The sequence below is a fragment of the Phocoena phocoena genome, chromosome 6 (assembly GCF_963924675.1).
Source record: "Phocoena phocoena chromosome 6, mPhoPho1.1, whole genome shotgun sequence".
NCBI lineage: Eukaryota > Metazoa > Chordata > Mammalia > Artiodactyla > Phocoenidae > Phocoena > Phocoena phocoena.
In genome coordinates, this window is record NC_089224.1 from 115473320 (window position 1) to 115500033 (window position 26714).

At 51.6% G+C, this 26714-nt stretch overlaps 1 protein-coding gene and 1 pseudogene across 4 annotated transcripts in view; one reads left to right on the forward strand and one right to left on the reverse strand.

Annotated features, from left to right (window-relative positions):
• CACNA1B (calcium voltage-gated channel subunit alpha1 B) overlaps positions 1 to 26714 on the forward strand; it is a 195004-nt gene that overhangs the window by 121665 nt on the left and 46625 nt on the right. For all 3 annotated transcript variants that reach the window (XM_065879258.1, XM_065879257.1, XM_065879259.1), the window contains exons 21-31: positions 9408 to 9534; positions 12257 to 12386; positions 12606 to 12665; positions 14412 to 14518; positions 18866 to 18962; positions 20114 to 20274; positions 23188 to 23325; positions 24042 to 24243; positions 24447 to 24611; positions 24927 to 25037; positions 25396 to 25479. In XM_065879258.1, coding sequence (XP_065735330.1) covers positions 9408 to 9534; positions 12257 to 12386; positions 12606 to 12665; positions 14412 to 14518; positions 18866 to 18962; positions 20114 to 20274; positions 23188 to 23325; positions 24042 to 24243; positions 24447 to 24611; positions 24927 to 25037; positions 25396 to 25479 — 1382 coding nt within the window. The remainder of the gene's footprint in view (positions 1 to 9407; positions 9535 to 12256; positions 12387 to 12605; positions 12666 to 14411; positions 14519 to 18865; positions 18963 to 20113; positions 20275 to 23187; positions 23326 to 24041; positions 24244 to 24446; positions 24612 to 24926; positions 25038 to 25395; positions 25480 to 26714) is intronic.
• Positions 21591 to 22935, reverse strand: LOC136124519 (V-type proton ATPase subunit D pseudogene; annotated as a pseudogene). Its single transcript, XR_010655972.1, has one exon. The product of XR_010655972.1 is annotated as a V-type proton ATPase subunit D pseudogene (transcript).

A 26714-nucleotide genomic window follows, 5' to 3' on the forward strand; every position in this document is an offset into this window, starting at 1 on the left:
TGCCTGATTCTGCAGGTCTGAGGTTTGTTTTCCCACTTACATGTTAATTCAAGTTTGTAGTTTTCTTATTTCCCATATGCTGTAGGCATGGACTGTGGCTGATTTTGTCACCTCTCCTTATCGACCGCATGGGTTATGGAGCACATAGGGAGAAATCTGAGTGTGGGTGACTGCTGTTGTCTATGGGAGCCAGCCTCTCATCTTTTTAGTTTCTGCTGGATTTGTAGTTATGGCCACATTACATTTTTAATTTCCTTCCTTCCTTCTTTTCTTCTTTCCGTCCTTCCCTCCCTCCCTCCCTCCCTTCTTCCTTCCCTTGATAAACCCTTTTTTTCCCCCTAAAGTTCTGTCCATTTTAATAGGCTACTAAAGTCTCAACTTTGGCCTTCTTGAGCTTCTCTATCATATCTTTTTCTGTTTCATTAGTTCTTTTTTTCTTTGGCTGCGTTGGGTCTTCGATGCTGCAGACGGGCTTTCTCTAGTTGCGGCAAGTGTGGGCTACTCTTTGTTGCGGTGCGTGGGCTTCCCATTGCAGTCGCTTCTCTTGTTGTGGAGCACGGGCTCTGGGTGCGCGGGCTTCAGTAGTTGCAGCACACTGGCTCAGTAGTTGCAGCACGTGGGTTCAGTAGTTGTGGCGTGCGGGCTCTAGGGCAGGTGGGCTTCAGTAGTTGTGGCACGCAGGCACAATAGTTGTGGCTCAAGGGCTCTAGAGTATAGGCTCAGTAGTTGTGGCACACAGGCTTAGTTGCTCCACGGCATATGGGGTCTTCCCAGACCAGGGATCAAACCCATGTCCCCTGCGTTAGCAGGCAGACTCTTAACCACTGTGACACCAGGGAAGTCCTCATGTTCTTATTTATTGTTTCTTTTCTTCTGCTTTCTTATTGTAATCTATTTCCCCATTTATTAGTTGAATACTCAGCTCTGACACAAGCCTTTCTACTTTGCTACGGTGTTGAAGGCTTTAACTTTGACTCTAAGAATTATTTTAGTTTTATGTTACAAGTTATGAAATGTCATATTTTTTAGTTCTAAATCTTTTTCCAGGTTTCATTATGATTTCTTATTTGATCCATTAGTTATTCATAAGCACAATTTTGAATTTCGAAGTGGCAAAGGTTTCTTTATTGGTTAAAAATTTTTTTTCCTGTTCATTCCACTTTTTTTTCTTGTATTTTATCACCCCTTGTATTTCAGATCATCCATTTGGCTTTTTTTCCCTTCTGCATGAAGAACATCTTTTCTAACTTCTTTTACTGAGGTTTGATGGTGGTAAATTCTCTCAATTTGCCTGAAAAATCTTTTTGCCATTGTTTGTGAAAGTAGTTTCAATTTGTGTGGAATTCTAGTTGGTTAGTTATTTCCTCTCTGTGTTTTGAGACTATTCCACTGTCTTCTGTCTCCTGTTGTTTCTGTAGAGAAGCTAATCATTAGTCCAAATGCTTCCGTTGTGTGGCTCTCTCTTCTCTCTATGGCTGCTTACATAAAAACCTTTTTATTGTGGAAAATCGAAACAGTGTTAAATAGAGACACAAGTATAATGAACCCCTATTTGCTGCCACTCACCCTCAAAGCAATTATCCACATTTTGCCAATCATGTTTCACTTTTTTTTCCTTTTAATCACTTTAGGTATAACTGTGTCTGTAAGCATCTCTAACAATTAAGGATTTAACAACTACAATAGCATTATTACACCTAGCAAAGTTTATAATAATTTCTTAGTGTTATCTAATACCTATCCCAAGTTCAAGTTTTACCAGTTATCTCAAAAATAACTTTACGATTGATCCGTTTGAGTCAGGATCCAAACAAGGTTTGCTCATTTGACTTAGCTTCATCTGTTTATGTCTGTTTTACTCTGTGACTGTTTTCTGCCTGCCATTTATTTGTTGAAGAAACTGTAAACCATTCTGGATTGGGTTGATTGCATCATGGTGTCATTTAACACATTTCTCTGTCCTCAGTATCTCCTGTTAACTGATATTTAGATCCTAAAACAGGCCGTCTGAACCTTGGCACTATTGAAATTTTATTGGTGGTGGCTGTCTTGTGCGTTTTGAGATGTTTAGCAGCATCCCTGACCTTTCCCCTCTAGATGCCAGTAGTACCCTGTAGTTGTGACAGCCAAAAAAAAAAAAAAGTCTCCAGACATTGCCAGGTATCCCTAGGAGGCAAAATCACCCTTGTTTGTGAACTGCAGGTCTTGATTGTGATCAGGTTAAACTCTTCGGGGAAGAGTTTAGTAGGTGGCTGGCTGTGTGCTTCATGTCACGTTCCATCCGGAGCCACATACCATCTAGTGTTTTCCTTTGGGCAGTGTTAAGATGGATCGGTGGGTAGAGCCCGATCCATCCACTGTAAGGTTCTCCACCAACCTTTCCCCTAATGATCTAGTAGGCACTGATGATGGTCGCCCAGATCTGTGATTTTATTTGGCATTGCACAGTTGTGAATTTATAATTCTATCATGTTCTCTGCATTAGTTATTCTGACACTTTCTATACGGAAGAACTTCCGTCATCAACTCTTTGGTTACCGTGAAATACAGTTTGTATTTGTATTAGCAAGATACATGCTTAATTCCGTCCCTTTACATATGAGTTTTCAAAATAGCGAGTTGGTACACTAGGAACTCCAAATCCAGTCATCGAGAGCTTTAACAAAATTATTGTTATGAATCTTTGGATTTTAACGTGTTTGGTGTGTTTCAGTCCTTTGGACTCACTGTTAGCTCTGATGCTCAAATTGTCCTGTCTCTGGATAGTGGGAGCCCCTTAAAGTTGGCCTTTTTACCTTCTCACAGCCTGTTGTCTTTGACAGCTTTCTGCTTTCATCTGTGACAAAACATTCCAGGATCATTGTGTACCTTTCCTGCCCAGACCTGGAATCGGCCATTTCTCCAAGGAGACCTGTGTCCTGGACACCTGTTGTTTTTCCAGATCTCCCTTCCCTTCCTTCAGGGTCCTTTTGCCTCCAGTGGCCTCACCTCAGCTCCTCTTTGGAGAGCTGCCCTTGACCACTAGAGGTGCTTCCCAACACGTGGGGGATGGAAGGTGGAAGTCCCTGAGGGTTGACGCCCCCAGGTGGCCCTCAACAGGCAAAGAAGTGCGGGAGGTGAAAGCCCGACCCTCTGGCTTCAGGTCTGACAACTTTGAGGCTTAGTTCAGACCCCAGGGTCCCCCGAAGCAGCAGCTGACGCTGTTGCAGGACTTTATCTGAAGCTGCGCCCTGCTTTGGCTTCCTTCGCTGCCCTGGTCTGCGTTCTTTCTCCCTTCCAGTTCCTTCTGGGAGTCCGTCCTTAATCAGTCACTTGCACATGGACCCTCATCTCATGGTCTGCTTCTGTAGAGCCTGATGTGAGAGGCTGCGGTTCCTTTGGTGAGAAACGGTATTATTTACCAATGTGGTCATTGCTACTAGATTTTTACTGCTTTCAGGCTTTTTAGGACTTTTTTTTTCTTTTTAAGAAAGAAGAATATACCATGTATTCTTTTGGCATTTGTAATTCAAATGTAAGATTATAGGATTTTTACCTAACTACTTAAGTTTTATATTTGTATCTCTTTTCTTTTACCCTGAAACATTTGTATTTTTGTCTTTTTTTTTTTTTTAGAGCAGTTTTAGTTTCAAAGTAAAATTAAATGGAAAGCACAGAGACTTGCTGTACACTCCCTGCGCCTGCACCGTCGGCCTCCCCCACCCAGTGGTACATTTGTTACGGTCAGTGAGCCTCCATGAACCACCGTTCTCACCCAAAGTCCAAGGTTTACAGTAGGGCTCACTCTTGGTGCTGTACCTTTTAAAGGTTTGGGCAGATGTATAATGACCTGTGTCATTATAGTATCATACAGAGTAGTTTCACTGCCCCAAATTCCTTCTTTTGTCTTTTTACTTATTCTGTTTTTTTAAGATAGTATTGTTTAAAAAAATTGTATTTTAAAATGTTTTGCCCCTACCATGTAGAAATGCAAGCAATTTTTGTCCTTCAGTTTTGTGTCCAGCCAGAGTTGCAAACAGGCTCTCTTATTCTAAATAATTTTTCTGCTGTTTTCTATGTAGACACATTTATACTGCCTGTGATATAAAATGTTTTGACCCATGAACTATTTAACATCTGTTTTTCAATTTCCAATTGTAAAATTTAAATCTTAATTAATCTTTTAGTTTCTGATTATTGCCTTAAATTGCAACTTAATTGTACTTTAATTAGAGGACATGACCTGCATGAGGGTCTTCTTTGAGACGAGAGATTTACGACTGCTTTATGGCTTAGCATATGGTCGACTTTTGTAAATGGTTTTTTTTTTGTAAATGTTTTATGTATGCTTAAGAGGAATATGTTTTCTCTAATTTGGGGAACACTTGGCTTGTTATATTTGTCTGCTAAATCGAGTGTGTTAGTTGTGTTGCTAAATATTCTATATATTCACTAATATTTTGCCACACGGACCCATCGATAGTTAAGACATTGTGCATTGAAATCTCTTTCTGTAGATCTGTCAGCTCTTGCTCTGTGTGTGTGTGTGTGTGTTTAAGTTTCTATATTTAATGCAATTATTTTGAATAGTTTGAAACATGCAGTACAGTATAGGAAACATGCTAACAGATGACCAAGTACTGTTGTGTATGTTTCTAAAATAGAACTATGTGTTTCTGAATCTCTTTTGTTAGGCTTTTTCTTTTATTTATTCCTTTTTTTAAAAAAAAAGCTTATGTTAAAATATATGTTTGCTTTCTATATTTTAAGCCACTTTATGTATATTTAAAATTGCTGTGTCTTACTGCAGCTGAACTTTTTGTCATCTTCTGCTGACCCACTTTAACTCTAATAATGATTTTTTCTTATATTGTATTTTTCTGATGTGAATATATACCTGAGTTTTGTTTTATTTTGTTTTTTTAATGTATCTTTTCGTTTGCCAAGTGTATCTTTTCCCATCTTTTGGCTTCCAGCCTTCATATGGCCTCGATTTTAGGCTTGTCTCCTGGAAACTACACATAACTGTATTTTTAAAAATTCCATCTGGGTGATCTGTGTCAGTCAGTAGCCAGGTTCCGTCGGCTTGTATGTATTGTGATTATTAGTTTACTTGGACTTGTGACATTTGTTCCATTTTTCCTATGTTTTTTCCTCCTTTCCTTGCTTTTTAGTATTGAATAATTGGTTGTTTATTTGCTTTCGTGTCACATTTTCCCCTCTAGTTTATAAACTATGAATTATTTTTCTGTTTTTTTAAAGTGGTTATCTTATAATTCTATCATGCATGCGTAACAAAATCTATAGTTATTTTATTAAGTAAGACCTTAGAACAGCAGCTGCGATCACATTTCCCCCAGCTTCCTTGGTAGCAGCCAGCGTTTCAGTCCTTTTCTCCCCACAAAACAGATATTGTTCTGCCTTTGTAGGCATTCAGGATGAACCCTCCCTGGAATGTGTCACTTCTGCGTGAGTATTATTTTGAGCTAAGGGCAGTCGAGTCCCTGTGGGTTCAAGAGAAGCAACCGCCCCTCCCTTAACTACCTAGAAGAATTTAAATTGGGGACTTTTCCCAGGGAAGAGTTATTACCAGAGATAAATGTTATCTAAGTGGCCCCATCTGTATGGCAGGGCAAGCATCTAATTACCAAAACCCTGCCCTTTTTTATATTGTCCAATGAATGACCCTCCTGTCCTTGGAAGCCCCAGGCTCCTATCCCATTCCTTAGCTTAAGGTGGTGTATATACCTCATTTTATCCTTCTGTCTGAACCTCTCACATATGTGTGGTTCCCGTATGTACGAAGTTAAATTTGATTTTCTCCTGTTAACCTCACGCCAGTTTAATTCTTAGACCAGTCAGAAGAACGTAGGAACGTAGAGGAAAATTTCTTCCTTCCCAACAACTTTATAGAGACTGTGTTTATTTATTGTTAGATTTACCAATTTCTTACATTGCAGACCTTCCTTTAATATCATTTTCTGTCTTCCTGAAGTACAGACCTTCCTGCTATAACATTATGTGTGCATTTCTGAAAATGCCATGCATTGAAAATAATAGGCCTTGTAGAAAAAGTTAGGTTAAGAGCAAGTTATTCAAGATATGCAACTCTTTAACCAGAACACTAACAAAAACAAGAACGCTCCGAGTGCAAAATGATAGCGAAGTTAATCTCCGTTTGCATTTGCACCATCACGTCTTCAGCCCTGCACCCTCCTCGGGGCCCTTTGCTTCTGGCAGAGGCCAGCCTGGTCTTGCTCTTGCCCAGCACTGACTGGAGGGGAATTAGTCGGGACCGACAGAGGGGCTCACTTCTCTGCCCTTCTCTCCTCTCTGGGATTTCGCCCCTCATTCCCAGACACTTTGTCATCCTCAAACTCCAGTCTTTCACTCCTCCTCCCAGCAGGCATGTTGCTTTCTGCTTCTAAAGATGGGAAAATGGCCCCATGTGCACAGGGGTTGCCTCGTGCCTCCTTTCTCCCAAGGATTTTAGCTTCTCAGGTTCTGTCTGTGTCAGCTGGTTCCCTGTGCCTTTAAACAGTTATGTATTTTTTTCAGCTTTTATAGTTGTTTTTAGTAGGAGGATGAGTCCTTTTTAAGCCTCTCACATAGGTCAATTTTATAGACTTCTATTGCTTGTTCATTTTTTTTTATTTCTTTACATATTTATGTTTAGTTCTTTTATAGTCCTCATCTACAGGTACTTACAACTGAAGTCCATTGGGGGTTATATATATATAACCTGTTTCTGTTGTCTTTCACGCACCTCGTATGGGGATGATGTTTGTTTTCTGGTCCTTGTATGTTTGCTGATGATTTTTGTTGGGGTTCATATATGACTGGCCGTAATCCACCCTTTCTGAAGTGGGCTTTGTTTGATAATCAAGCCCTACAGAAAAAGAATTGTTTGGTTGCTTTTTCAGTTCTCCCACGGATGGTACATAGCTGTAGGAGAGAAATTCTTTGTACATGTTGGGTGCCTTGGGACATTAGGCTTAAGTTCTCTTCAAGTTGGAAATGATTGCCTTGGTCGGTGGGGATTCTGTGGGCCAGATGAGGGATGTTCTTGTCAGAGAGGACTTACCTGTGCTTTCCTGGAAGCCCAGCGCACCACCCGCCTGGTCTCCCTTCGGTCCTCTGGAGGGAGCAGTTTAGCGTGGTGCCTCACTCAGCTTTCCCGCCTCACCCCAGCTTTGGTCGATCATGGCCCCACAATGTAATTCCTCCGTTCAGCCTCAGTTTCTTAATCTGCAAACTGGAGGTAATAATACATGCCAGTAAGTGCCGCTGTGAGAATAAAGCACCTGGACCAGCCCCGCACATGTTTTCAGTGAATGTTCTGTTCCTTTCTTTATCCGCCCTCCTCCCCCATATCTGGCCATCTGGCTTGATTGTCTTCTGTTTCAATGAATTAATTTTTGTTACTGTCTGTTGTTTTTTTTTTTAAAACAGCTTCCAACAGGATATTTCCTCAGTCTGTTGTAGTTCTCGTTTTGATCCTCTCCCTTTATTCCTGGTCTGTTTTGACTTAATCGATGATTTCTGCTGTTGTTGTAGTAGTAAATCTATTTCAGGAGAAACATTTTCATCCAGGCTCTGGCATCTTTGTTCCACTTCTTTTGAGCAGAAAAATACTTCATTCAGTGTATATTGGTTCCTTTTTCCCAGTTTACTTGTCCTTGGGTTTGCTTAGTTGTTATTGTGGAAGAGTCTGAAAAGCTGTGGTTTTAAAATAATAAATGTTTCTTAATTTAAAAGTTACACATGCTCATCACACACAAAAAAATTTCAGTGTTAGAAGTATAGTGAAGAGAATTAAGATTATTATCAGAAAGCCTTTCGGAGATCGCCACAGTTACTGTTATTTTGGTGGTGTTTCTCTCCCTGTATATGTTGTTTTTCATAGTTGAGCCCATCTGGGATATACGTGTGTGTAGCCTTATCGTAAGCTGCTTCTCTAGCGCTAGTGGTTAGTCATTTAAACGATCTGCGCCTTGTTAGTATTCATAGTGTGACGCTTCCCGTAAGTGCTGCGCGCTTCGTCGATCTCCTGTGGTTATACTTTGCATAGTTGTTGTTACTGTAACAGAACTTACAACAAGCAACTTTGTGAGTACAGATGTTTGCGTGCATGCTTGATGTCCTTAGGAGATAATTTTGTACAAATTAAATCAATAGACAGAAATTTTTACTTTAAATAAGTATTGCCCAGTTGCTTTCTTAGAAGATGCTATAATTTATGCCTTCAGCCGGGAATTGAATGGTGCCGGGTGGTGGCAGCTGACAGTCTAGGAAGCATCGTAGCGGCTCTGGCTTAAGCCACAGCACGTGGTTTCACGTTCGGGTCAAGGCTGTTTTCTCTGGCCCGGCGGTTCTCTGCAGGACTTCAGAGTGGCCAGCAGCCAGGGAAGAAGCTTAGAGCCTTCGTCTTCACACATGCTGGAGGGAACCTCCCTCATTTCTGCCTTTATGCTTCTTCCAAGAAGTAAAAGTGAGGTGGACAGGTGGGCATTGGCTCCAAGTCACTGCACTGTCCTCCCTGGGTCTCAGGAACTGTTACCCGCAAGAATGGAAACATACTTTAGGATAGTTAAAAATGAAACACTGTTGTGAGAAACATACTATGCAGAACAGCAAAATCTACGTAAAAACAGTGGCCACAGCCAAAATGACCCTGGGGACTTTGATTTGTGGGTGCCAAGTGGAGGAGGGGGTGCTGATAGCACAGAGGATGGGCCTTAGGGAAGGGGGGCGATGAAGAGGGAGGAGGAAGGGCCAATCGGGTGTGTGGGCGACGGCAGTGCCCGCGTCCTCCCTGGGTCAGAGTCCTCTGCGGGCCCTGTGCGGTGGGTCAGGCCTGACAAGCGGGTTCGGGAGAGCGGCTCAGGCCAGGCCAGCCCCTCTCCTTGCTGCCCTGTTGGCCCTGCCCCAACCCCCTGCAGCGACAGTGGGTGCTCTCACCAGGCAGCCCGGGATGCCTTCTCTCGAGGGGTGAGCCCTGCACTGGGATGGGGGAACCTACTGGCCCTGCTCTCTGGGGCTGAAGGCGGCTTTGGTGTTCTTAGAACATCTAGACTTATGGCCCCTAGGGAAGCAGAGAAGTCCGCAGCCAGGGATGCCCGCTAGGCTTGGTACTGCTTCCCCAGTGACCCTGGGGAAGGGAGAGGTGAGGAAGGGTCTCTGGATCTCTGCGGCAGACGGCCCAGATCCTCAGCGCTGGCACGGCCCTGCCTTTGTTTGCCTCAGTGGTGGCCTGACTGTGATGGGAGGGGTCTCATGTGAAGCTGTGTTCTTAGCTACACGCCCTTCCCTGGGGTGGGTCCACGAAGACCTGTGAGGTTGGAGCTGGGAGAGTGTCCGTCGCCCCGGGGCGAGACCTGTGGGTTTATGAGCCACACCCCTAACTTGGTGGCCTCGTGTCCTTGCAGGTGGTAACGTGGACCTGGAAAGCCAAGCAGAAGGGAAGAAGGAGGTGGAAGCTGATGATGTGATGAGGAACGGCCCCCGACCCATCGTCCCTTACAGCTCCATGTTCTGCTTAAGCCCCACCAACCTGTGAGTCTCGTCACCAGCCTGTGTCCTGTGCCGTCCTCTTGTCCATGGCCCATGATCCACGTGTACACGCTACCAGTGTGTGCTAGACGTGACCTGCACCTTTACACGTATTAATATCCTGATTGATCACCACAGCATCCCACAAAGCACACGCTACTGTCACCTCACTTTGCAGATGAGGACACGAAGCCACAGGGAAGGCCGGCGTCCAGACACACAGCCCGCCCGTCTCGGTGGCGGAGCTGGGATTTGAACCCAGGCAGTTGGTCCCAGGGCCTTGTTCTTAACCCCCACTGCAGCCTTAGTTTACCTCTGCACACACGCACCCGGTTTACATCCATCGTGCATATGTGCTGCCCTCTGGCCGCCTTCCAGCAGAGCCCGCAGGTGTGCGTCACGGTCACTCGTGTCTGTGCACAGTTTCTCCCCTCTGTTTACACCGTGAGTCTCATCCACTCATCAGTCCACCTGCCTTCATTAGCTCCGCCAGTGTTCATGTGCCAGACAGCGTTCTAGGCGCTGGGAATACACGGTCACGAGCAGAACGGACAAGGGCCCCATCCGTTCTTAAGCGTACAAGCGAGTGGAGAGGCAGACGGCAGACAGGACGTTAGGGAGGGGACATGAGATGGTTCATGGACGGAAGGGCTAAGAGGAAGCACAACGCGAGGACTGGAGATGCAGACGGTGGGGGCTGCTGACGTGAAGGGGGATTGGAACAGAGACGTGGCGGGGGGTCGTGAGAGCCCACCAGGCAGAGACGCAGGCAGAGCAGAGGCGGAACCACACCGCCCAGAGGGGCAGCGCAGCAGGGTCTGAGGAGCTCGTGCTCCGTCCTTTACCCACGTGCCCAGCCAGCCCTTCTGCCCTGGGCATCCAGCAGTCTTTGCACCAGCCCCCGTCGCCCATCCTCCCCACGTTCCTCCTTTCAGCATACGTCTGTGGGGAGCTTGCTCTGCTAGGGGCTTGGAGTAAGATGGCGGTAGAGACAGATGAGGCCTCGGCCTCCAGCACCGACCAGGTGGTGTCCGTCAAATGAGTACAATGTGGACGGTAAAGCAGGGAGGTCTGGTGTCTTGGAGCAGGTGGGGAGAGTCAGGGGAGCCTTCCTGGAGGAGGTGAGAGATCTCAGGTGAAACCTGAAGGGTGAAGAGTTAAGATGAAGAGGGAGGAACCAGTATTCTTGGAGGGCGGAGAGAACTTAGAGTGGTCCAGAAGTGAAAGACATCAGGCTCAGAGCAGCAAACGACAGTTGCATGGCAAAGCACAGAGGCAGACAGCGCTGTTGTGTGTTCTGTGGAGGAGTCGAGGTGACCCCGAGAGCCCTGAGAAGCTCGAGAGGTTGTAGACAGTTGGGGGTGCGTGGCGACTTGGTTAGACTGCACTTCAGCAGAGCCCTTTGGTGGGAGGACTGGAGACGAGACAGGGAGACCGGTTAGTAGGTGGCCGCGGGTTTCAGGAAGAGTTGCTGGTGATTTGATGAGGGCAGCCGGAGCGGAGAGGTTTGGGAGCGAAACGCTTGGGGAGAACTTTTGGAGGCGGGATCTGCAGGATTTGATGGCAAGTTAGATGTGGAAGGGGATGGAGATGTGAAGGATGGCAGCCAGGGTTTCTGCTTGACGGCTGGGGGCCCGGCCAAGCTGGGGGGGGTGAGCACAGACCCTGTGGAGCCCGGGGCAGCTGGCAGGTGGCACATGGCCGGGGGACTTGGGGGTCTGAGCGAGGGTGGAAACTCAGCCACAAGATGGACCAGCAGCTGTTGATTAGAAGGAAGGGGGCTGGGATGGAAGAGGGCCCGAGATGGAGCGTTGGGGAAGTGGAAGGAAAAGCGTCTCAATTAGGAGGGAGAAGTGCCAGCAGGTCACTCGGGGGCCTGGGAAGGGCAGCTCCGGGGAGTGTGCGGGCTGGAGCTGGACACCGGTGGTCAGGTTGAGGAGGAGACAGGCATAAAGTCCAGTCCCTTCCAGGGACAGAGAGACGTGGGTGCCCTTGGGAACACTCCGCGTTGGCGAGAGGAGCAGGTTGGACGGGCTGGTGGGCAGCGGTTGAGCCAGCAGAGGCAGGAGGGGGGCCCCCGTGAGCACGTGCCTCGGGGTGGCAGGAGCGACGTCTGCCTCGTGCGCTTGTCCCCCAGGATCGGCTCCACTCTCCCCCTGCGGGGCCTTTGCTGGCCTCCTGGTCACCGTCTCCTGCTGAGTTGTAGTGTGTGTCAACGCCTGAGCATCTCCTGTTGCTTTATGTTTACTGGTGTCTGGTTCGCCACTGTGTCCCAGCCCAGAATGTGCCTGAACAGAGCAGAATAGTGGTGAGTGGAGGCGGGCAGGTGCACACACGCAACTCTGGCGGCTCCGACGGGGGCTCGAGAGGCACCTGCTCTCCACGGGACTGTTGGTACTCGGCCTCTTGCCCCACCCACAGCAGAGCTGGAAGCCCGTCCAGGGCACGGCAGCCCCACAGCAGGTAGACGAGCAGGCCTGGCTGGGCCGCAGTGGAACTTCATGTAGCGAACGGACCAACTTGGCCTGCAAGCCGTGGTGGGCTGGCCCTGCCCAGGGTTTCTGCAGCCTTCCCGCCACCTACCTTCCCAGGAATCTGGTCCCCATCAGTCACCTGGCTGCTATCTCCTGACCACAGGGACACTTCCCAGAGCTCAGCTCTTCCTACGGGGAGGGCCCAGCCCAGCCCTCCGTGGGCCTTAGGTGACCCGTGCTTTGCCTTTCAGGCTCCGCCGCTTCTGCCATTACATCGTGACCATGCGGTACTTCGAGATGAGCATCCTCGTGGTCATTGCCCTGAGCAGCATCGCCCTGGCTGCTGAGGACCCTGTGCAGACAGACTCGCCCAGGAACAACGTGAGTGCTGCCGTCGGGCCGCGGCGGGGCTGGGGACACAGAAGAGCGGGGCATGCCCGGCATGGGAGGGAGGGCTGCCGCTTCGGGGGTCGCTGGCCTGCCCTCCCCTCCCCAGACCCTTGCCCACAGGCCCCAGGCTGATGTGTTGTCGTTCAGGCTCCTGCCCCGGCTCGAGCTTCCGGCCTCGCCTTTGAGAAAAGCCTTTCCTTTTGGTTCCAGGTGCTAAAGTACATGGACTACATCTTCACAGGCGTCTTCACCTTTGAGATGGTGATAAAGGTGAGATGTGTGGTTGCCCTGGTGACCGCGGGGCTCTGCTCGTCCCCCTTGTGACTGAGATGGAGGCAGGTGGCAAGTGTGCCCTGGGCGTGCACACATGTGTGGTGACATGAGGGCACATGGGCCCACAGGTAGAGGTTGTGTCTCGTGGAGACACAGGGCCACGTTTGTTAAGGACTCGCCACAGCATCACGTCAGCCTTAGGAGCGCCCGCAGGCGCTGGCCGTGGTCTCCACTGCCTGCTAACGGAGACCCTTCTCGCTGAGGGGGACAGGCTTCCCTTACTGTGCAGTGTGAGCCCAGCCTGTGCAGGGCAGTCTCAGCAGCGTGGGAGGCCGTGGCCTCGGCTGGAGGAGGGAGAGCAGGGACAGGGCGGTGGCCTCAAGGCCCAAAGGTCACGGCAGGTGGGTGTAGAGGACTCCCTAGTGTTTAATCCTAGCTGGAGGACGGCCGTGTTGTTGTTGTGACCCTCGTCCCTCCTCTAGGGGTTGCCAAGTGGCCTGTGCTTTCCGCACAGGTGTGCGGGCGGCGCCGCTGCTGGGGGCGGGGGGGGGGGTGCCCACGTGTGGACTCAGGGTGGCTTCTGTGTACGCGAGCCCTCGCTTCAATTCTCTCCCAAATTCCTGGGGGAGGTGTTGTCATTTCATTTTACGAACAAGGACGCGGAGGCCCAGAGACGTTAAGCTGCCGCTGCAGGAGGGGCAGAATCCAGCAGCTCCTCCTCTTGCTGCCCGGGGCTGACACTCCGAGGGTCTGGCAGGCGGCGTGCTCCGGGCGGCATGTGCCTGCAGCCCAGCGATGGAGGAGAGACTCATTCAGGCTCCACAGGAGCAGGGGGCCCAGGGAGGATCTCAGCCAGTCATGACCATGCAGGGCCATTGGGTCAAAGGCATGGAGATCCAAACACCCGTTGAGGCTCTAAGAGGCCATGACCTGAGCTGTGACCCCTCCCCTGACAGGAATAGACCTGAGCCGTGACCCCTCCCCTGACAGGAATAGACCTGAGCTGTGACCCCGTCCCTGACAGGAATTGACCTGAGCCGTGACCCCTCCCCTGACAGGCGTGACCTGAGCTGTGACCCTTCCCCTGACAGGAATTGACCTGAGCTGTGACCCCTTCCCTGACAGGAATTGACCTGAGCTGTAACCCCTTCCCTGACAGGTGTGACCTGAGCCGTGACCCCTTCCCCTGACAGGACGTGACCTGAGCCGTGTCCCCTTCCCCTGACAGGAATTGACCTGAGCTCTGACCCCTTCCCTGACAGGACGTGACCTGAGCCGTGTCCCCTTCCCCTGACAGGAATTAACCTGAGCTCTGACCCCTTCCCTGACAGGAATTGACCTGAGCCGTGACCCCTTCCCTGACAGGCGTGACCTGAGCCATGACCCCTTCCCCTGACAGGATGTGACCTGAGCCGTGACCCCTTTTCCTGACAGGCGTGACCTGAGCCGTGTCCCCTTCCCCTGACAGGAATTGACCTGAGCTGTGACCCCTTCCCTGGCAGGAATTGACCTGAGATGTGACCCCTTCCCTGACAGGCGTGACCTGAGCCGTGACCCCTTCCCCTGACAGGATGTCACCATAGCCGGGTCCCCTTTCATGATAGGCATAATCAGGGCTGTGTCCCCTCCCCTGATGGGACATGACATGAAGCGGCACCCTTCCCCTAACCACGTCTCTGGGCTCTGGCTCTGCCTTTCTTTTCTGAAATATTCTGTTCATTAAAGTGTGTTGTTCCCCTAAAGATGATCGATTTGGGACTGCTGCTGCACCCTGGTGCATACTTCCGGGACCTCTGGAATATTCTGGACTTCGTTGTGGTCAGTGGGGCCCTGGTGGCATTTGCCTTCTCGTAAGTACCCAGGTCTGCTCTGACTCTTGCTGGGCTGCAGTCCCCAGAGCCGTGACGAGTGTGGGGGGTGAAGGAGGAAGGGGTCCATTGGCCTCCACGGCCGTCTCTAGTCAGTCCCTCTGTGCCTGGGGCTGGGCTGTGGGGCTGGGAGGGCCTCAAGGCTCGTCTGTGCCTGACGCACCCCATGGCTCTGAAGTTGGATAGGCAGGCCTCTGCTTATGGTGTCTGCCTCTTGGGTCCTTCAGGAACCTTTCCGTGCCCGGACGCGGCTGCCCTGCTTGGTCAACCAGTGTGGGTGGGTGCAGCTGGGGGTCTCCGCCGTTGGGGTGCTCCGCCATTTTCTGTGGCTCCCTAGTGGGCGACACTCAGCCCTGTGTGGCCGGGCCTGGATTGGCTCCCTCAGACCCTACACAGTGGCGGGCGTGAGGCAGGCGTTGGGTGCTCGGGTGGAGCAGGGGGGAGACCTGGCGGAGGTGGTGGGGGGAGATCCAGAGATAAGTAAGACCCTCGATGGACACAGATACGGAGGGATGGGCTCATCCCTGAGCCCACAGGGAGGCCTCCTCACTGACTCTCTTCTCTTTGTCTCCTGTTGCTGGACTCTCGCTAGGAGCTTCATGGGGTAATGCCTTCCCTCTGTCCCCTCACACTGCCGCACGTCACAGCACGCTGCGGCCCCTCGTGGGCCGCTTCATCACCATGCCTCACCTCCGCTCATTTCCCACCACCGTCTGGGCTGCATGCTGCCCGGAGCCATGTCCCCAGGGCCACACGTCCCCGCCTCACCTCTGGGGGCCGGGTTGGGGGCTGGAGCTGGGCGTGGCCCCCCCTTTGGTGAGCAGGGAACCCTGACTGAGGGCTGGGGGCGGGGCGCCTGGGCCCGAGGGCAGTGCCCGCTCGGGGTGGGAGCTGTGTGACCTTGGCGGCCAGGATGTTGGCTATCCTGAGACACTTTCCCACGTGTCTCCCCTGGAAACAGGGCTTTCGTGCTCTTTCCTTTCCACAACGCCTCCCTGAAATGCCCAGCATCTCCGACCCTCTATTGGTATAAAACAAAATTCAGCTGAGTAAATCTGAAGGTCTAATTGGGTTTATTCAGTGATTCATGAAACAGGCAGTGTCCCATCCAGTAAGTAGAAAGGCTGTACGCGATGGAGGCTGTACAAAATTGAAGGCCTTTATAGAAAGGGAGCCAGACAAGGTTATTAACAAAAGAAAAGAGAGGATTGTTTCAGGCAAGGTTACCTCACTGGCGCTGACCAGGAAAGTCCAGAAATTCCATTCCTTGGAAAGGCTGAAGCTGTAATTCAGTCCTGGTTCGCTGTCCTGGGGACAAGTGGCTCCACTTTGGGCCTGTTGTTTCTTTTTATTTTTCCTTCTTCTCCTTTTTCTTCCTTTTCCTCTTTCTCCTCTCCCTCCCTCTCCCCCTCCTCTTTTTTTTTTTTTTTTTTTTTAACAATTCTCCCCTTCTGATCAAAGTGTCAGCCCAACTGAGAGATGTGATCAAAATTTTAGGTGTGTCGACTAAAAAAACATTCACAACCTAGAAGTTGAGAGTTACGTTTGATTTGGCGGACAAAACTGAGGACTTAAGCCCGGGACACAGCATCTCAGACAACTCTGAGGGACGGCTCCAAAGAGGCAGTGGGGAGCCAGGATATACAGGAGTTTTTGCAACAGAGCCCAGGTAGTCGTAATATCAAAAGATGACTGTTAACTAAAGAAAACCAGGCATCTCAAGTTAAGGGATTTAGTGCTTTTCTTTGTATGGGAAATGCAAGAGTCTGGGCTCATTGAATCGTTCCTTTGATATGTACCTCAGCTACCTGGGCCAGTGTCCTGGGCTTCTCATCCTGAGTCTCCTGAGGTGCCCCGTGGGGAGGGGGGTGGCTGACAGCTAGATGGTGGGGGGCATCCTGCCTCCATCCTGAGCTCCCTCAGGGCTCCCCATCCGTGGCTGTCATGTGGTGGCTTGATGGCTGCAGCATCCTTTGTTTACTGATGTGGCAGCAATATTTTTTGTTCACAGGCATTGGCAGCACTCTTAGCTCTTGCTGTGCAGTGTTTTGCAGCTTTGATCTTTGCTGTGGGATCCACAGGTCATGATGTGTTTGCTTAACCCCTGTGACATTCACAGATCGTAGTTCCAGGTTCATAACCCTTATGGTGGTCATTTCCTTTGCTGCTTTTCTGACATTCCAGTCAGAATGGAGACCGTTTGCTTAGTGGTTATCAGCTACAAACGTGTATTTAAAGTTTTTGAAAGAATATGACAAAGACACATCAAGGGCATTATAAGCAGGATAACTCCTAATGTTTGAAGTGTACTTTGGAGCCATGGTCCCCAAGACCCAAACCAATCAAAGAAAAACCCCATGAAGCAGTCACACATTTGAGCCTAGTAGCTGGCTCAGTGATCTTACGTAACTGATTTTCAACCTCCCCGGAAGTGCCAATCCAGGTACTGTAGGTGGTGTTGGCCACAGCATAGACAGCTTGCTCAGTTAAAGATAGCCAGGGGCTGTCCTATTATTAGGACCAACTTTGGCCAGAGAGTCTAAGGATATTTGCAGGGGAATCTGCAATGTCTTCAAGAGTTATGGAGAGGTTTCTGATCATATCTTGTGCATATTTACTCCTAACCTAACTCCTTGTGCATATTTACTTGAAACCAAGTGATGGATTTATTCACAGCGTTTGCTGCGTTTACCCATTTAAGCCAGGGGTCAGTCAGGTTTTTAGTGTATGTGGGACTAGAATCTCCTCCCCTGAAATAAAGAGCCTTCCTAAATGCCTTGCAAAGATGGGTGCTGCTGGTGGGGTCTCCTAGTGAGTGGAGACAAACCTGAGCTAGATAGTCGGGATAGGTCGGAATCTTTGGTGGCGAATCCAGCAGTCTGAAAGGCCAACCCCATTGGGAAAAGGAGAGTTTCACGATTGAAGTGTAAAGTCATGATCTGTCGTCTTGGGCCGAAGCAGTCTGTGTCCACGTCAGCTACTTTTCTTCCTCTCAGTTTGATTCGGAGGTCTCCAGCATTTGTACAGGATGAGATGGGGTGTTTTGGTTTTGTTTTGAAGGATGACTGAGGCTCCGGGTTCCCACAGAGGGAGGGGGAGCGGAAAGGCAGGCGGGGAGGTGGCCTCATCCCTGAGGGAGGCTCGGAAATGGATTTTCTCTGTGACATGTGGGTCGCAGGTGAGGTGAGGTGAGTGGGGGGCAGCACGGAGGGAGCTGGTCCTCGCCTCAGCCAGCCTGGCCGTGCGGAGCCCGGGGCAGGGCAGCAGAACTGAGACCACCCCAGCTTCACGGTGCTGGGGACCTGGGAGCTGTCCAGCACGGAGCCTGCTGAAACCAGCAGGGGCTTGGCCTGCAGGAGGCTCTGCCAGGGGCCCTCTGTGGCCCGCTGCCCCTCTTTGCTCCAGGGCTTGAGAGACCAGTGTAGGGGATCAGACCAGAGAAGGGAATGCTGGGGCTTCTTCAGCTGTGAAATGTTTATCCAAGGTTCAAGTCCCTGAAGTTTACTGCCGTCTGGGTAGTGAGGAGGACCTGGTGCCGTCCCTTCCAAGGAGATTTCAGGACAATCTTTGTTCTGACTGATTTCAAATCAGAGAGGTGGGAGAAGATTGGAAACGTTAGTTTGGTAAGTCATAGCCAGATATTTGAGGAAGCTGGAAGATTTCCGGATCCAGCCCAGTTTACAGGTACATAGCAAAACCTTAAAGATAATTATTCGGATTAGAATCTAATATCTCTAAAGGGACAAACATATTTTTTTCTCTCTACAATACCCCCACTTTTTTACCAAAGATAATCACAGTAAAACTCATTGGTTTGTGTTAAACTTGGCCTGATTATTGGTGTAAGTGCAGCAAGAAGAGAGCCTGATCATTTGTTTGGTCACACATTTCCATTAAGGAGCCTCAGACCGAACTCTCAAAAGCCTTCAAAGCCGGGAAACCACACCAAGGACACGGCCATCAGATCTGACCTGTGACACCTTTTCCATCAAAGCCCAGCCCCGGCTGGGGCTGCAGTCCTGGCGTGGCCTCCCCGTTTTATTCCCACTGGGGGTCTCAGCATGGTGTCTGGAGGAAGCTGGTGCTCCCACTGTGGGTGGGAGTGCTGAACGGCATGGCCCGGCGGGAGGGGCTCTTCCCATCCAGAAGCTCCGCTCTCCCTGGACACTGGCCCCGGCCCTTGTCCACTCTGAGGACACCTTGGCAAGCAGCCCGTAGGGGGAGATGCACTGGCTTGTGGTGCCTGCAGGGCCGAGGCTGCCCTGTCCCCAGGTCCTCTGGGTACAGGTGTGCAGCCTGCCTGTCTACATGGGTGGCTTCTCCTTCTAGAGGCTCCAAAGGGAAAGACATCAACACCATCAAGTCCCTGAGGGTCCTGCGTGTGCTGCGGCCGCTCAAGACCATCAAGCGGCTGCCCAAGCTCAAGGTGCGAGTCTGGAGCGGGGCCGTGGGTGTGTGTGCGCGCTCATGTGCGCGTGTGGGCACACATGCACATGTAGGTGTGCGTTGTGGGGTGCACATGTGTAACTGGCCTGGTCCCCTGCAGCTTCCCGCGTGGGGTGAAGATGAGCAGGGCTGAGGGGAGGCCCTGTGTCGCGTGCGTGGGGCGGGCTCTCGGCTCTGTGACCCTCATTCTCCGCAGTGTCCTGTAAGGCTCCTCTTCCTCAACCCAGGGGTGCCCGATGGGACAGCGGGTTTCATCAGCAGCTGTAGTGCAGGGGGAGGGGCTGCGGAGAGAGGGAGGTGGGCTCACAGGGAGATGCGGGGAGGGCGGGGGTTCCCGGAAGTGTGGGTGTGGCTTTAGAATTGTGCTACAATCTAATAGTTGCTGAGCTTGTATTTAAACTCACTTAATCCTCCAAGACTGTGTGCAGTAGCGTTCGGAGCAGCTTGGACAGGCGGGCCGTGGAGACCCTAAGCGATGGGGGGTTCCAGCAGGCAGTTTGCTTAGAGCCGCGTGGGAAGGGGCGGCTCTGGGGGTGATGGAGGCTCCAGGGGTGGATGGGCAGGGTCTGCGCTGCCAAGGCAGCTGCTTGTGTCTGGAGTGTGCCAGATGGGGTCTCGGGAGATGGTCGTGGATCTGCCTTTGTGCACAGCCAGCCGGAACCGGGGCCAGGGCAGCAGGGAAAGGCTCACTGGAGAACAGTGAGAGCCCCTGACAGGTGGCCCTGGCAGTGCTAACAGACGGGAGTCTCCTCTGGTTCATGGACATGCCCCAAGTCCCTGTCCTGAGCTGGCCTCCGCATCACCACTCCCCCATCCCACTTCCCACCAATAGGCAGGGGCTAGGCATGGTCCTCGGCCCGGCCCTGCCCCTTCCCTCTGTGCCAGCCCGTGGCCTGGCAGAGTGGCCTGACCCCAGCCCCAGCACCAGGTTCCCCTCGGCGTCTGGCCCCCCTGCCTGCAGCACCTTTTCTAGCACGTCCTGCTCACCCCGTCCAGTCCAGGATCACCCTTCTGGAGGAGGATGGCGCAGGCAGCTTCCCACACAAGGCCGCCGGTCCCGGTCCAGACCCTTGCTGTGGGCCTGGGCCTGGGCCCCGCCCCTCCGCCCCTCACGGCTCCGCCCTCCCGCAGGCTGTGTTTGACTGTGTGGTGAACTCCCTGAAGAACGTCCTCAACATCTTGATTGTCTACATGCTCTTCATGTTCATATTTGCCGTCATCGCGGTGCAGCTCTTCAAGGGGAAGTTTTTCTACTGCACCGACGAGTCCAAGGAGCTGGAGCGGGACTGCAGGTAAACCGGGCAGGGCGGCTCCTCTGTTCCCAGCGCCGCGCCTCCCTGGCAGGATGGGCCCTTGCTGCCCGCACACCTCAGGGAGCACCGCGTGACCACTGCCGGGCGTCCCGTCGGCCCTCAAGATCCAGGCTGGGCCCTAAGGTCAGAGGGCCGCCCCGGGGTTGGAGCCACTTCCCCGTCCCCCCTGAGGCCTTGGGCCCCAGCAGAGCAGATAGGAGAGGCGCCCTCAGGGAGGAGCGAGGGGGAGGGCGGTGCCGTGTGGATGCTGTCCTGGACACATCACATAAACGGAATCCTGTGATCTGGGGTCTTGTGTGTCCAGCTCCTACCACTAGTGCTGTGGAGGTGCCTCCTGCTGTGGCCTGTGCAGTACTTCGTCCCCTTTAATGGCCAGATGTTTATTCCTTCTTAAGTTACACCTCATTGTACTGAGCCAGCTATCTGTTGGTGGACATTTTGGCCGTTGTGATTGCTGCTGCTTTGAACATGTGTACAGCTTTTTCTGTGGATGGGTGTTCTCATTTCTCTCGAGTATGAACGTGGAAGTGAGATTGCTGGGTTACGTGATGATTCTCTCTATCAGTTTCAGGAACTGCCAGACTGTTTTCCAAAGTGGCTGAACGATTTTGTGTTCCCACCAGCAGTGTCTGGGAGTTGCGATTTCTCCACGTCCTTGCCAATACTTGTTATTTTCCTTTTTAAAAATGTAATTATAGCCATGCTAGTGGGTATAAAGTGGTATCTCATTGTGGTCTGATTTGCGTTTCCTGATGATTCACGACGTGGAGCCTCTTTTCATGTGCATATTGACCATTTGTGGGTCTTCTTTGCAAAAATGTCTATTCAGATCTTTTACCCATTTTTTTTTTTTTTTTTTTTTTTTGCGGTACGTGGCCCTCTCACTGTTGCGGCCTCTCCCGTTGCGGAGCACAGGCTCCGGACGCGCAGGCTCAGCGGCCATGGCTCACGGGCCCAGCCGCTCCATGGCATGTGGGATCCTCCCAGACCGGGGCACGAACCCATGTCCCCTGCATCGGCAGGCGGACTCTCAACCACTGCGCCACCAGGGAAGCCCCGTCCTTTTTATAACTGATTGTAATTGTTCTTAATATAGCCCTGATACGAGTCCCTTGTCAGACAGATGATTTTCAATATTTTGTCCCATTCTGTGTGTGGATGATGTCCTTTGAAGCACGAAAAAAGCTTTCAATTTTGATGAAGTCCAATTTATCTGTTCTCAGCCCCCCTGTGCTTTCTTCTAAGAGTCTTATAGTATTAGCTCTTACATTTAGGTCTTTTTTTTTTTTTTTTTTAATCATTTTACTGTATATTACCATAGTCACATTTGAACTGGCAGAACTGTTCCCATGACAGACAAGACAGACCTGTCATTCAAGGAAGAATAAGTGAAGGTTTTCATAATGTTTGAGGAGAGAAGTCCCACAGTAACTAATACAAGGATGGCTGCAGCAATCTCAGACAACGGTGTGCAAGTAGGTAGGAACAAAGGGTGTTCCAGCAGTAGCTGGCCTACGTGTGTTGGCCTGAGACCACTGCTGTTTCCTAAGGGGAATTTCTTAATATGTTGGTAAGCAGGTCACTTGCAACAGACATGTAAGTGGAGTAGGGTGACACTTCGCAGAATAAATTCTGTAAGTTTCTGGGCAGGTTCTCCAAATCTTATTGGTGATAAATGGTTGCTGAATTATGATTCTGCAAAGGTAATCCCATAAATAGACAACAGGGAATTTTACAACTGGTGAAATTCTTAGGCCAAAAATTAAATAGCCACACATACCAAACCTACACACCGTGAATTAAAATGATGCCATGTTAGGCCTTCTGAAGGAATCAGAGCAGGAAACATTATTCAAAGAGAAGATCCTCATCCTTCTCTTCAGCCAGAAGATTAGCAGGTTCCATCACCTCTCCAGCTGCCTTCCGTTGTTCCAAGTCCTTCTCAGACTTTTCCTTGAGAATCTTTTTCTTCTCCTGTATTTTCTTTAACCTATAGAACTCTTCTCTCTCTCTCTCATCCAGCTCTGTGATGATATAAGCAAGGGTACGTTCAATCCGGGGAATGATGACATGTTCAATGGCATTTACACGCCCGTTGGTTATCTTAATAGCTTCATCCAAAGTAACAAAGGAAGTCTGCAGCGAAGCTAGTTCCACCAGTAGTTCCACTGCTTTGGCATAATTCCTCTTCAGTTTAGCCAACTGTTCACCTCCTCTGGCTAAACCAGTCAGTTCATAACTGTCAGTTCCTTCATGGTAATGTTCAAATACTGGCAAAGTAATGCCTGCTACATTATCTTTCTTTGCTCTAATCTTCACTTGGGCTTTATTTACATTTTGGATTACTGTGGTGCTGAAGTCCCCTGCTGTGAACTTGGCCTCAGCAAGTGAAAAGGCAGCTTCTCTCATCACTTCACCCATCAACATTTTAGTCTCTATTATCTTCTTAAGGATCTGTCGAAATCGAAGAGTTAAGGCGTCAGATTTTTTCTTTAGGAGGTTTTGACCTGTCTGTGCTCCTTTTAACCGAGCCCTCATGATGGTCTGTGCCATTCTCGAGGGAAAGATTTCCATTCGATCTTTGGCCGACATTCTGACGATGTCTGTTCGGCCCGGGTCCCTGGCCGGGCAATCGTGGCTGCAACAAGCCCACCCACTCACATTTAGGTCTTTGATTCATTTTGAGCTAATTTGTATACATGGAGTGAGGCGGAGTCCACATTCATTTTCTTACCTGTAGATACCCAGTGCTTTCAGCACCACCTGTTGAAAAGACGGTTCTTTCTCCACTGAATGGATGACCCTTTTCAAAGTTCAGTTGACCGCAGACACAGGGGTTTATTTGGACCCTTCGTCTCTAACCTCTGACTTCCTCTGTGTTCCCGCTCCCAGGGGCCAGTACTTGGATTATGAGAAGGAGGAGGTGGAGGCTCAGCCGCGGCAGTGGAAGAAATACGACTTCCACTACGACAACGTGCTCTGGGCCCTGCTGACCCTGTTCACAGTGTCCACGGGGGAAGGGTGGCCCATGTGAGTGCCCCCGTGGCTGGTCAGGCTAGAGCAGAGGGGCAGCCAGAGTGGGGAGCGTAGACTCTGCGTCCGTCACTAAGCAAACACCCCCCAGGCTCTTGTACTTACTGGGTGAGACGTGGCCCTGCCCTTCGAGGGTGGGCAGCCTGGGGAGCAGGAGATTAGCCAAGAGCACAGCACCGCGACCTCCTGAAAACTCTTGTTTAGTGGCTGGGAGCCGGAGGGAAGATGGGCCCCTTGGCGTCTCCTTGTGCTAGCCTCTCACCGCAGTTAAGGGGAGTCCAAGGGATGTGTGGGTTCCAGGGGCTTCCTTTGGGGCTGAGAAGACCACCCTTCAGAAGGCAGGATCGATGCTCTGCCAGGTGACCCTGCTCAGCCCAAGGCTTTCTGGCGACAGGTGAAGCTGGGTGTGGGCAGGTTACCTGGTGTGAGGTGGGAGAGAGCCGGGCAGCACAGGACTGCTGGACCAGGGGATAGGACCTCAGGCACACTGAGGCATCCTCTAGGAGGTTCCCCCAGTAGCCCTGAGTATAAGCCCTACTGGCGAGACAGGCCCCCGCCAGGAGCCATTGCCCTCCTGAGGAGCAGGCCTGGCCCGCACATGGCACCGTCTCTGGGCTCAGCCGCAGAAGCCTCACCTGTGACACGGGTCTCGTCTTTCCCGGGGCCGTATCCTCCTGGGCTCCCCTGATGCTTGGCACTGGTTCTTGGCCCAGGGTGCTGAAACACTCGGTGGACGCCACCTATGAGGAGCAGGGCCCGAGCCCTGGGTACCGCATGGAGCTGTCCATCTTCTATGTGGTCTACTTCGTGGTCTTCCCCTTCTTTTTCGTCAACATCTTTGTGGCCTTGATCATCATCACCTTCCAGGAGCAGGGGGACAAGGTCATGTCTGAATGCAGCCTGGAGAAGAATGAGGTAGGCGACTCCCCTCCCACTTCATCTCCTCGCGGGCTCTCCTTGGGCAGTGTAGGCAGGGCCCCTGGGCTCCCCTCTGTGTGGGAGCCACTGGCCAGCACAGGGCAGGGAGGGCTGCCAGAGGAGGCCTTCTGGATGAGGGCGGGGGGTGTGCAGGGGCTCCGCAGGGTCCCAGCTCCCCCTGCCCCTTCCTTCCTGTGCAGAGGGCTTGCATCGACTTCGCCATCAGCGCCAGACCCCTGACGCGGTACATGCCCCAGAACAAACAGTCGTTCCAGTACAAGACGTGGACGTTCGTGGTCTCGCCACCCTTCGAGTATTTCATCATGGCTATGATAGCCCTGAACACCGTGGTGCTGATGATGAAGGTGCGTGGGGCCTGCGTGGTGGATCCCGGCGCCCGTGGGGCGGGAACCCGACTCCAGCCTGGCGGAGGGTTGGCCTCCTCCTGGGGTATGCGCAGGAGTGGGCGTCGCCCCGAGTGCTGGTCAGCTCAGGGTGCCTGTGCAACCCTGGGCCCCCAGTCGTCCGTGGGCTGAGATCGTGAGAAGGTTCTGGGAGACGAGGGGAACAGGGAGGGGGTCCCCATGCAGCAGGCATGTGTGACAGGAGGTCATCGTGAGCCCCGTGGGGTGTCTCAGGGCAGCCAGGCCTGGGGCCAACGGTGCCCCTTCCCCGGGCAGTTCTATGACGCGCCCTACGAGTACGAGCTGATGTTGAAGTGTCTGAACATCGTGTTCACGTCCATGTTCTCCATGGAGTGCGCGCTCAAGATCATCGCCTTCGGGGTGCTGGTACGTGCCTTGGCCCCTCCTGGCCTTTAGGTGTCTGCATGCTGGCTCCCCCTCTTCAGGGGACCTTCGGGGGCCCACCGTTTGGAGCTGGGGACTCCCTGAACCCCCACAGCACATGTGACCCTGGAGGGGCCCCAGGGAGGGGGCTGCCGGGGGCTGCCCGCACCTCTGCCCCCGCCCTGCTCCTGGGAGCGGGTGGGGCCGGGCTCCTTCCCTCTGATGCGTGGCCTCGTGCACTCCCACCTGAGGCGGCGCGTCTGTCCACTCGCCGCCTTCTTGACGAGAGGCCACCTCCTGCAGCTCCTTGTCTGGCAGAGCCCTCACCGGCCCCACACTAACTGCGCTTCCTTCTCTCCAGAACTATTTCAGAGACGCCTGGAACGTCTTTGACTTCGTCACCGTGTTGGGAAGTATTACTGATGTTTTAGTAACAGAGATTGCGGTAAGTAGCATCTCCTGCCCCTGCAGGGCCCCAAGTGGTTTCCTTCCAGAGGTGTTCCCTCACTGAGCCTCCAGGCCCTGATGGCGTTAGCGCCTCCTCGGAGCAGAGTTCCCCACGAGCTCTGGAGATGGAAGCTCCTCTCCAGAGGCGAGTGTGGGAATGAGTTTGGCGGGGGAGGGTGGGTGTCCTCTCGGCAAATGCTTTTTCTTGGATAAGAAATTGGTTCCCAGGAGGTCTTCCAGGCTGGGGGCCTGAGAATCGCCTGGGAGCTCCATGGTAACGAGTGACCAGGAAGATAAGGATCTCCTAAATTCGTGTGTATCTAATACATGCACATCTAACAACTGGTGCCAGAAAGATACGAACTAAAACCAGTAAGAATTTAGAATATTTTAAAGTATTAAGTTTGTTTTACATATACGTGGTGTGTGTGTGTGTGTGTGTGTACACGTGCTGGAGATTCTTATTCTTACTAAAACACATGGATTATATCTAAAGCCTGACTGAGGGCTAGGACATGAACTTGTCTCAACAAATCTGAAAGAATCCGAGTCACGAAGCGGTACTCTTTGAGCACAACATGGTAAGTTAGAATTAAATGGCAAAAACCACATTTATTTCTCTTAGGTTGAATTCTCTAGGAACAGACACCAAGGCGAAGGTTCTTATAAAAGTTATGTCTTAGGATGTGTTCTGAGGCAGAACCCGTGGAGAGAGGTTTGGGGAGGTGGATGGGGAGAGAAGGACCAGAGGTGCCGGTGAATTGCGTCATCCCCCAGGGGCTCTGGAGACAGGGTGGGTCACACCTCAGAGCTGCAGAGTTCCTACCTCTGTGCCCACCAGTCCTCGGCTAAAGGCTGTGCCCGGGGTGTCGATTCCCAGACACCCGAGTGCCCCGAGGGCAGGCGAAGCAAGCTCTGGCCGCCTGCGCTGCTGCGGGTGAAGGGCCACGTGCTGGGTGGGGGCATCTGCTCGCAGCCCTGGCTCAACCTGGCTCTGCCCACACCTCATGTCGGGTCCCGTTGCTGTCTTCAGGGTGGTGCTGGTCACGACTTCTGGGAGGAGAGGGTTGATAGGAGGAGCAGGGCACCTGCTGCTGTGCTGGGGATTCGCGTCATCGCCGGGGTCCCCGTCACCTCTGGCCAGCCCTCTGCTGCTCTGGTTGCTGGTCTCGCCAGGTGACCCAGCCCTCTGTGCTGTGCGGCCCGGGCCCTGCTTGCCATTCCCTGTGTGGC